The 12109-nt window shown below is 28.3% G+C and overlaps 1 protein-coding gene across 1 annotated transcript in view; it reads left to right on the top strand.

Annotated features, from left to right (window-relative positions):
- The first annotated feature begins 7323 nt into the window (after positions 1 to 7323).
- The window catches only part of LOC107463415 (uncharacterized), a 7542-nt gene continuing 2756 nt past the window's right edge, over positions 7324 to 12109 (top strand). The window contains exons 1-3 of the mRNA XM_021133136.2: positions 7324 to 7399; positions 7520 to 9402; positions 9483 to 9701. Coding sequence (XP_020988795.2) covers positions 7833 to 9402; positions 9483 to 9701 — 1789 coding nt within the window. The 5' untranslated portion in view covers positions 7324 to 7399; positions 7520 to 7832. The remainder of the gene's footprint in view (positions 7400 to 7519; positions 9403 to 9482; positions 9702 to 12109) is intronic.

Genomic DNA, 12109 nt, shown 5'->3' with positions numbered 1-12109 from the left:
TTTGTTATGTAAAATAAATTAGAAAAAAATTAGACTCCAATAATAAACACCATGAAATTTTTGGATTTTTTTTCTATTATAAAATAAAAAAATATTTTTAAAAATAAATTACACTAACATTAATGTTTGGAATCTGTGTTTTTATTTTTTATTTTGAGTTTTTATGAAGTTTTCAAAATCTTAGGCGAACTTATAAAAACTACTCAAAAGTTCGTTTAAGCTTAAGGTGACCTCTCTCATTATATTCATCTTTATTTTTTCATTTATAAAATAAAGATTTATTACACTATAACATATTAATGAGTACAATAAAATAATTACTTGTTAATATTGGTATATTAATATTCATTAACATGCTTATTGATTAAATCTTTTATATAGATTTAATAAATTCACATATAAGTGTATATTGATACATTAGTATTTGTTAAATTTAAAATAAAAAATATTTATTATATTATAAGAATATTAATGAGTACTCTAAAAAATATTAATAAGTAATTATTTTATTATGTTCATTAATATTTTTTATAGTATAATAAATATTTAAATATAGTGTAAAATGAAAAATAGGGATAAACATAATGAAAAACTAATTGATAATACATGTACAAATTTTATAGTATATATTAGTCAATAATACATAAAGAGAACGAAAAAATTTTATTATAAATATTCAATAGAAATAGATGATTTTTTTTTCTTTATAAAATGTACTATATAGTGTGTATTTATTAGGCTGCCTTTGTTTTCAACAACAAAATAGGATAAGACACTGAAAATAGGACAGGACAAGACATTGATGGATAGAGACACAAAATTTTGTATTCTTGTCATTCTGCTTGGTGATAAATTAGAACAAATTATGAAAATCTAATTTATTCTCATTTTTTTCATTAAAAAAATTTGAAATGAAAAATATAATAATAAAAAATATAATTATAAAAAATTAACAAGAATAATAAAAAAAATAAAAAATAAGTTACATCCCTTGGACATAAAATTAACAAGGTTTTCTGACCATTATTTACCACACATAAACCGTGGTGACCCACAAGGTTTTATGTGCAAACAAGTTTCTTCATAAACCGTGGTGACTCTCCACGGTTTATGCACGCCATCTCTCCTTAGTAAACCGTGGTGACCTACCACGATTTATCTTTTGGCCATAATCCGCTAGGACCTGCCACGGTTTATGCAGGTTTTGAAACCGTGGTGGGTTGCCACGGATTACATAGAAATGGCTTTTTGCACATACAGATAACAAGAATCAGTTTTGCACATTTGGGTAAACGTTTTCTCTATTCTATTTATTTAAGTAACTTGCCCTAATTTATTTATATATGATTAAAAAATAATTGAATAATTATATATGGTAAAATTAAAAAATAAAACTAAAAATCATGGTTTTTTATTTTTTCTAAAATTTATCTACAAGTAATTCTATAAATATTTTATGATGAATAAAAATATTAAACTCGTACTAAAATTTATTCTAATAAAATTTATTTTTATTCTACTAAACGTTAAATAAACTATTAAAAAGAATTTTGTTTCCTCCATTAGAGAAAAATGATAAACTTCCATACTTCTATTATGTTATGGCAATAATTTGGCTTGCTATTTTTTAATGTACATAATAATAATAATAATAATAATAATAATAATAATAATAATAATAATAAGAATAATAAACAAGTATATCACAGTAAAAAAGGAAGCACGTCACCAAATAATTTATCATCCGAATTATATATGAATCAAATTGATAATATGAGGGCTAACACTACAAAAATCGATAACAAAGTTAGGGACTTACAAAACCTTTCTTAAAATCATAGAAAAAAAATGTTTATATTTGTGTGATATATAAAACAATTATCATATTATTATTATTACATTATATATATATATATATATATGACCAAAAAAAGTCCAACTGTTTTAAAGTAAAATTTTCTTTTAATATTTGATTAAATGTTCTTGTATTTAGTACTTTTTTTTTCACCTCCTCTTAGTTACAAATATAATCATTATAATTTTTTAGTTATTATTGCTAGGGGTGTTTACAAATAGAATATGACTAAAATTTCGATCAAATCAACACTAAACTTATTAGATCAAATTCGATATTCGCACTTTTTATGTTTGGATCATGTATCAAATATATCCATAAAATAAAAAATATTAAAAAAATTTATTTTTATAAAAAAAGTCAATAATTTTTTTGTTTACTTTTTTAATCATATTTACTTCTATCTAATTAGAGTGTGGATCCGATTCGATCCAATCTGATCATCTTACAGATCAGATCATATCCTCAAATTAAAAATCAGATACGGATAAATATTATATAGTATACATAAATATCTAATTTAATTTAATTTTTGTTTTTTTCTATTTTTAAAATTAATTATATTTTAATTATATACCATTATTAATATAAATATAAATTTCACTAAAAATTTATTAATTTACTTGATCTATTTTATTGCTAGTATTGTGATTAAGGTTATTTGTTTTGATGTTAGTATTAAAATCTACTGATATTATAGTTAGATGATAGGCTTTGTGAATTAATTATTTTTTTATTTTGTCAAAATAAGATACTATTGTAGTATTAAAATTTTATGGTTTTTTTATATTAGTTATTTTTAGAAGTTGAGATTTGATTCTTCATAAAATGTTAGTGAAGATATGTATTTCAAATTTTAATTTTAAGTTTTTAACTATTTTATATTTTATATTTACGTGAGACCGATTTTATCGGTTCAACCAGTGATTTATCGGTTGAACCAATAAACCAGTAAACTAGTAGTTTGACCGGTTCGATCACTGGTTCGGTTCTAACAGCTATGTTTCAATCTAATTTCAAAAATTTTGAGTTACTCAATTTAGTCTCCCAACTTAATAGTTATGATTCACATTGGTCCCTAATCTTATTTTTGTCACTGTCTCACAAAATCGTTAACGACATGCTGAGATGGACTAACGACTGCTACATTATACATTCTAGCGACTATTTGATGTGACAATTGAAATTTTTTTTACCTTATTTTTTTTCAACTAAACACTTAAAACCCTAATATGAGTCACAGATACCTAAGTTAAAAAATCAAACTAAGTAAATTAAAACTTTACAAATCAGATTAAAACTCGAATATAACTTCAAAACAGAACTTTAACTTATGTAGTGATTAATTTAAATGAGAATCAAATAAATCAAAATTCAACATAATTTTTAGGGTAAAAAACATAAATAAGCCAAGGGAGTTGAGAAATTACGCAAATCCACCAAATTGGAAATTGCTTCACGAATGAGCCAAATCACATTACTATATAATTCGAACCAGGTTGGTTCGAACTAACAAAACACATAATTCGAACCAAGGTAGCTCGAATATTGATGGAACAAGTGATGCATGTAATTCGAACCTAGTTGGTTCGAACTAGGATTGAGAGTAATTCGAATTAGGTGAGTTCAAATTACACGTTTGAACGCTTCAGCAAGTAATTCGAACCTAGTTGGTTCGAATTAGTCAAAGTTTGCCTCGAATAGTAATTCTAACTATGCTGTTAAAAATTTTATTAAAAAAAATTAATAATTTAAAATTAAAAAAATATATATATTTTATTTCATACGNAATAATAATTTAAAATTTAAAAATATATATTTTATTTCATGCATTAAAAAAAGCTAACAAAATATTTAATTATGAGACTTTTTTAAAATATTAATGAGCTATCAATTCGAATTCCATACAATACTTTTCTGTCCATTTTTAATAGCTCATGAATATTTTTTAATAAATTTTTTTAATAATTTTTTTAAATTATACTACAAATAATATTTTATCCTATGCAAAACAATTTAAAAAAAATGGCTTAAAAATGTTAGGAGTACTATAAAAATTTGTAATGTTCTAATAACTTAGGTAAATACATGAATGTACTCAAATTTTAAATAAAATATTCTACATAGTCAATAATAATTTAGAAATGGAAGAAAATATTTTATTCCATACAAAATAATTAAAAAATATATTTTATTCTATACAAAATAATTTAAAAAAATGCAATTAAAAAATATATTTTATTCTATACAAAACAACTTAAAAAAATGACCAAAAGGATGTTATGAGTACTATAAAAGTTTGTAATATTCTAGTGATTTAGGTAAATACATGATAAAAATATTTTTTCTTTAATTTCTAAATTATTAGTGATTATGTGGAGTATTTCTTTAATGTCCTAAGTCATTAGGACATGCCATATTTTTATAGTACTTCTGAAATTTTTTAAGCCATTTTTTAAATGATTTTGCATAGAATAAAATATTTTTTTGTGATATAATTTAAATAAATTTATTAAAAAATATTCATTAGCTATTAAGAATGGGCAGAAGAGTATTATATAGAATTCGAATTGCTCACCATATAATTTGAATCAGAGTGATTCAAAGTTTCACATGCGTAATTCGAATCATGTAATATCTCACCATATAATTTAAATAATTTTATTAAAAATTTATCTTGAATATTTTTTAATAAATTTATTTAAATTATACCACAAAACAAATATTTTATTCTATGCAAAATAATTGACTATGTAGAGTATTTCTATAATGACCTAAGTCAACCATATATTACAAATTTTTATAGTACTCCTAAATTATATGGTGATTCGAATCACCATATATTACAAATTCGTAAAAATTTGTAATATCCTAATGACTTAGGACATTAAAGAAATACTCTACATAGTCAATAATAATTTAGATCTTAAAGAAAAAATATTTTTATCATGTATTTACCTAAATCACTAGAATATTACAAACTTTTATAATACTTATAACATCTTTTAAGCTATTTTTTAAAATTATTTTGTATAGAATAAAATATATTTTTTAATTATTTTGTATAGAATAAAATATATTTTTTTAATTTTTAAATTATTAATTTTTTTAATAAATTTTTTTTAATAAATTATTAATTTTTTAACAGCATACTATTCTTGGCAAACTTTGACTAATTCGAACTAACTAGGTTCGAATTACTTGCTGAAGCGTCCAAACGTGTAATTCGAACTCACCTAGTTCGAATTACTCTCAATCCTAGTTTGAACCAACAAGGTTCGAATTACATGCATCACTTGTTCCATCAATATTCGAGCTACCTTGGTTCGAATTATGTGTTTTGTTAGTTTGAACCAACCTGGTTCGAATTATATAATAATGTGCTTTGACTCATTCATGAAGCAATTTTCAGTTTGGCGGATTTGCGTAATTTCTCAGCTCCCTTGGCTTATTTACGTTTTTTACCCTAATTTTTATCAATGTTTTCAAATTCGAAATTTCTATACCAAAATTAACTAGAATTTTTCTTTAAATTAAAAATTTAATGAAATAGTGACTTTAATTATCTTAACCAATGTCATAATTAATTACTTTTATGTCTTAAAAAAACTGTATATCAGAAGAAAATAATTAATTTGTCTACTTTAATAAATAGTTATTTTACTAAAATGAAAGAAACTATTTTTTTAGAATTTTTTAAGAACTAATTAATATTATATATATTTTGTTACACTACATTTAGTTAAAAAAAATTTATTTATTTCTAATGCTTATATTAAAAATAAAAAAAATTAAAATATATTTTGATGAATGTGATATATTTTTTTTATGTAAATAATCTTTTAAAAAAAATCTAATAGTTAATCTATTACCTTTTTTGTTTTAGTCCAAATTAAATGTTTTTTATTATTTTTGGAAAGAAAATCTTTTGAAAAATTTAATAATATGTGATGAGGAACACCGAATAAATTATACAAAAACCAATTAAAATACAATATGAAAACATCTTTAAAAAAAGACGTTTTAGGCGTCTTTATCTGAGTGGCCTCCTATAAATATAGCTGTCATAATGCAACTACCTCTCAAATTTAATTGTTATTATTATAGTTTCTACATCGTCTCGATGTAGGTATCATAGGTTAATGATCAAATAATGTTATTTCTTATGATATTTTAATGTTAGTAAATAAATTTATTTTTTATTATATTTTTGTATTATTTATTGTATTTTTTAAAATATATTTTATTATTCTAATTAATAACAATATTATAAGACGATGACTTTTGAAAAAACATTAAAAACATTCAAAGAGATTATGTTGGAATTTTTAAAAATTTCAATGACTGTTTTAAGATTTTTTAAATTTTTTGGAGATTATTTTATACTTCACTCTAGGGATTAATTTGTTAGACTCGCACATATAGACACTTAACGACCACATGTGTAAGTTAACATTCCACTTCAACCGTTACTGTTGGTAACTAACGAAAGAGGATTCTGTAATTGTTGAAAATTATTTTGTGTATTTAAATGTGGCGAAAAAAAAAAACATTTAGAAAGCGTTGTCCGTTTTAATAAGGTGTACTTTTTAAGTGTGGCCTTATGTATAAGAAAATCACCTTACTTTATGAACATAGTCCAAAGTTTACATTATATGCTACGCTTTTGGCTTTTAGAAGCAACTTCAACAATATAGCACCACAATAAATTTCAAAAAGAATGGCCATAGAGAATTTGACGGTCACATCAGAATAAGTGACCGCTATAAAAAGCATGGCTTAAAACCCAAAACAGTAGCCAATGAATATGGATTTTACTACTTTAGACCATGTTTTTTAATAGCCACAAACATTAATAGATATCTCAAAGGTTGATTGTCTTGCTATAAGTGGAAGTACAGGGTGAAGTCTTAGTGTTTCTTTTACTATGACTTGTAAATAAGGAAGATTAGCGAGATTTGACTTTTGTATTAATCTATTATTCGCAATTACTAAATCGATTTCGTTTCTTGTTTTTTCCATCATATGTCAGTTGTTGATTAATTCTGCTAGAATCCATTCGATGTTTGTAGCTGATATGTTAGTTTCTGCCAGTTCACAAAACTTCACTATATCAATAAACCACATATCAGATACAGTGTTTTAAAATTGCGGCCATGGCGGCGCCATGGCGGAATGGCGTGGCGGGATTTGACCTCACCGCCATATGTAGGCCACCGCAACGTGCTTATCACGGCGGGGCAAAAGGCGCCGCAATGGCGGTCCGCCATGGAGAATGGCGAAAAAGGCGGATTTTTTCGGGTTTTTTAAAAAAATCGGGGGTAATTGGGTAATTTTGCAAAACCCTAAATGAAAGTGTAACCCACCTTCAGTAGCTGCAGTTCAAAAACGAGCCTTCAACCTCCAAAACGGCTCTTTCTCTGTTCTCTTTCTCTCTTCTCTCTGCCTCCAATCACCGCTGAGCCACTGCCCGTCGCCGTCCGTCGCCGCCCGTCGCCGGTGGTGGTCACCGCCGTTCATCACCACAATTCCCTCTTTTTTCTGGTTTGTAGAAGTACCGTTTCTTTTTTTTTTCATTCAGTGAATCAGTTCACCCACTTCCCTGTCTCCTTCTCCTTCTCTTCCCTCATAAACTTCTCTTCCTCCAATTTTTTTTCCTTTCAGCTCAGTTCATCATGTCAACTTCTAGACCAGCCCCTGCCTCTACCCCTGTTCCTACCCCTGCCCCTGCCTCTGCCTCTGCTGGCCATGTTGCTGGAACTGCTGCTCGTCCTGCAGCTGCTGTCCGTGCCAGTAGGATTGATCCAGGGTGGAAATATGTTACTGCTGTAGAAGAGGGAAATACCAATGACACCATATGTAATTTTTGTGGAAAAATTACGAGAGGAGGAATTACACGGGCAAAGGAGCACTTAATGATTAAGCCTGGGAATGTTGCTGGATGTAAAATGGTCCCAAAGGATGTTATTGCTGAATTATGGGAGTTCTACAACCAAAAAAAAATCGAGGAAGACAAAGTTCTACGCCGGCAAGCACTGAGGAACATAGTGTCAATGCTAGGGAGCTTGATTTAGATAGTTTGGGCTTTGGATTGTCAGAGGAAGATGCTCAAGGAATTGATGAAATTCCAAATCCAACTCCAATGGCAGCAGCTAGAGGGGGGGCAAGTTCTATGAGAGGTCCAATGGACTTGTTTATGAAAAGACCCGAAAGTGCCACTGCAAGAAACAAAAAGGAGAAATTGAGGCAACAGAATATCAAGGAAGCATGTAATAAGGAAGCGGTTCGTAGAGTTCATCGATACATAGCCCGGTGGTTCTACCAAGCTGGGATTCCATTGAATCCAGTGAGGTTGAAGAGTTTTCAAGAAATGTTGTGGGCTGTTGGAAGCTTTGGTCCTAATTTACCTGCTCCCACTTATCATGCTCTAAGGGTGCCACTCCTTAATGAAGAATTAGAATACACCAAAGACTTGTTGAAGGGTCATAAGGAACAATGGGAAAAGTATGGCTGCTCTATTATGTCAGATGCTTGGACGGATAAGAGACAACGGAGCATTATCAATTTTCTTGTAAACTCTCCTGCTGGGACAATGTTTTTGAAGTCTATTGATGCCTCTGATTATGTGAAGACGGGTGAAAAAATGTTTGAGCTTCTTGATGGTATTGTTGAGGAAATTGGGGAGCAAAATGTTGTTCAAGTTGTAACTGACAACGGGAGCAACTATGTTCTAGCCGGTAAGTTGCTGATGGAGAAAAGACCGAATTTGTTTTGGACCCCGTGTGCTGCCCATTGTTTGGATTTGATGCTTGAAGACATTGAGAAGTTACCGTTAATCCAAAAAACCATAAAAAGTGCCATTTCTTTGGTTAGCTTCACTTATAGCCACTCTAGCACTTTATCTATGTTGAGACAATTCACAAATGGCAAGGAATTGGTGAGGCATGCAGTCACCCGATTTGCCACTTCATTTCTCTCTTTGGAAAGGCTTTATGAGGAGAAAGGAAATCTAAGAAGAATGTTCACTTCGGATGATTGGGTAAGGAATAAGTTGTCAAGGGAGGCAAAAGGGAGGGAGGCAACAAAGATTGTTATTAGGCCCTGTTTTTGGAATCATGTCAAGTACACCCTTAAGATCATGGGGCCTTTTGTTCGGGTGCTTCAACTTGTTGATGGGGAGAAGAAGCCGCCAATGGGTTATATATATGAAGCAATGGAGAAGGCAAAGGAATGCATCATGAAAACATTTTCTAATGATGTGAGCAAATATTCTGAAGTTTTTAAAATCGTTGACAACAGATGGAATTGCCAACTTCATCGTCCGTTGCATGCAGCTGGTCATTTTCTGAATCCGGATTTGTTTTATGATAATCCTCGCATTGAATTGGATTTAGAAGTTACAAAGGGATGGTTTGAGTGCATCACTAGATTGGTGCCAAGTGTAGCTGTGCAAGAGAAGATATTGGAGGAGCAAGCACTATATAAGGCCGGCTATGAACTTTTTGGATCATCCTTTGCAAAATATCAGAGGAAAAAGATTTCACCCGGTAAGATTGTTATAAATTTTAAAAAACTTTATAAATTTAGTTCGATTAAAGGCTTAGACAAATTTATTTTAATTTTATAGCATTTTGGTGGCGGACATATGGGCATGAAACTCCAAACATGCGAGACCTTGCTATCAAGATCTTGAGCTTGACTTGTAGTGCTTCTGGATGTGAACGCAATTGGAGTATATTTGAGCATATTCATACTAAGAAAAGAAATAGGCTTGATCATGAAAGGATGGAGAGCTTGGTCTTCATAAAGTATAACCAACAACTCATCGAGAGGTACAACCTTAAAGGTCTAAGGCTTCAAAAAAAGGAAAAGGAAAAGCAGTAATTGTGGAAGAGGAAGAAGAACCAGATTTTGAAGATGAAGAGGATTCTGAAAATGAAGAAGAACAAGAAGAGGAGATTCAATTCAATGATACTGAATCAGAGGATGATGAGGGGGTAGAGGGACACGATAATAATCGTGTTAATTTGGATGAATTTGATGAGAGCTATAAATAGAATGTAGATGGTTTATAGTTTTTATGTTTTATGTCTTCTATTTTATGGCTTGCTTATGACTTTTGAGTTATGATTTGAACTTGATGTTATATTTATTTGCTGAATTTGCTACTATATTTGCTATATTAATTAGATGTTTTATGACTAGAAAGTTGCTTATATAGATAGATTTTATAGTTTATTATATTTGCAATTTTTCTGCATGTTTTTTTTGTACATATATGTGTATTTTAGGTAATCCGCCATTTCCGCTATTTTTCGCAACGCCATCCGCTATAACTTTATGGCGAATTTTTGGCTCACCGCCATGAGCCGCCATCCGCAATCAAAAACTATGTTTCTGCCACGAATATGTCATGTATGTGTAACATACGTGATATGATATTAAAATGTTTGTAATTGTGTACTCGAAGCATTAAGAGCTCCTAGCTAGGTGGACCATTTATATTCTAGATTATATATCAAATGATTGGTGTAATACAAGATAAGAAATAAACATTTTGAGGAGTTATACGTCCCAATACTTATCAAGACCAATAAGTCAATGAGATATTACTCACTGTGTTCGTTTCCATTCTAATTTTAACATAACATAGTATATATTACATGTTTAATAACAATAACATATATATGAATCAAACTACTAGGATTGAACATTAGGGTAGTGTTGGGAATAAGTAGTATGACCACAATTCAATTAATTATGTGTTAAATAATTTGGTATTGTTATTATATTAAAATGTTAATATAATAAGGTCTTTGATTAAATTTAGTGTTTTATCATTATGATAGTGATCATAATATTAAGAAATAAATATTTTATTATTTAATCTAAATTATTCTTGATCACAGAATTATTAAAAGGGTATTAATAAATATTTTATTAAATTATATATATATGGTGCATATAGAGATATGACCATTGAACTGACTCACTTTGAAAATTCCTAATAGTTATAATGCATATTTATCAATAGAATATTCTCAAAATGAACATGATAATAGAGTTTCCTTTGACCTGCTGATTATCATAGTAATTAACAATATATTTATTATAGTTTGATTCCGGACACCTAATAGTTGAATGGATATTGGATATGATTTAAATACTTGAAAATCAATGATTAGTCAATAAGGAATCCGTCAACTCTCGATAAAGAGATTGAGCTCTATGATTATGATGACTGAGATGAATAAAACCTTGGTCAAGGGGATTGAATGAATGAAGAAATGAGTTTCTTAGGTCATTCATTCACAGTTCATTATAATAACGGTAACAAGTTAGAGTTTGACAATTAAACCATACTCTAAGAGTTAACCAAGAGCTAGAAAGATGGACGGAATTATACTTTGTTCTTCTCAAGTTCTTAGTAAAAATATATTATTTCATACTATCGGGTCGTTAAAGAGTGTTGTTAGACGCCAACCTTGATTAGTAAATTTAGTATGACTAATTTACTACCTGCTTAGTATTGAATCTATGGGGTCACACACTAACGAATGTTCTAATATTTGCTGTAGAATTATTTAATTATTATTTTGATTTGAGAAAAAAATAATTATATTAATTCAAATGAAATATTATTATATTATTTATTAGCACCAAGAATATAATAATATAGTATAATAATTGAGAATATTAAATAAATGAGATTTGAGAATAATTAGTTATTCTATTTCTAAATTTGAATTATATATTGAATGAGATTCTAACTGATTCTGCTTCAAATTAAATTATGATATGATTTATAAATTTAAAAGATTCAAGTTTAAAGTTGAAGGATTCAGATTTAGAATTTTAAGATATGATTCAAATTTGAATTGAGATTCAAATTTAAAATCAGTAACAAATCTGATACTATATATATGTATGCCAAGAGTAGAGAAAATAGATGAGAATAAAACACAAAAGTTTTATTCCTTTACCTCTACACACATAAACGTATGTGAGTTTAATTCTTGGAGAAGAATTTTATGGCGTGTATAAAGAGTTGCAAAAGGTTTCTCAATTTAGATTAGATGTCCATTAGTCAACGAGTTGACAGCAATGGTTGGTCTCGGTGTAGATACGCATAGCGTCTTCATACAATCAAAGAATAAAGTTTGTACTAAAGTGTCCAAATGTATTTATCTCTCTCTCTCTCTCTCTCTCTCTCTATATATATATATATATATATATTATTTTAATAAAATTTAT

Source organism: Arachis duranensis, chromosome 1 (assembly GCF_000817695.3).
Source record: "Arachis duranensis cultivar V14167 chromosome 1, aradu.V14167.gnm2.J7QH, whole genome shotgun sequence".
Taxonomy (NCBI): domain Eukaryota; kingdom Viridiplantae; phylum Streptophyta; class Magnoliopsida; order Fabales; family Fabaceae; genus Arachis; species Arachis duranensis.
The sequence above is the reverse complement of the archived record's forward strand: the minus strand, read 5'-3'. Positions and strand labels throughout refer to the sequence as shown.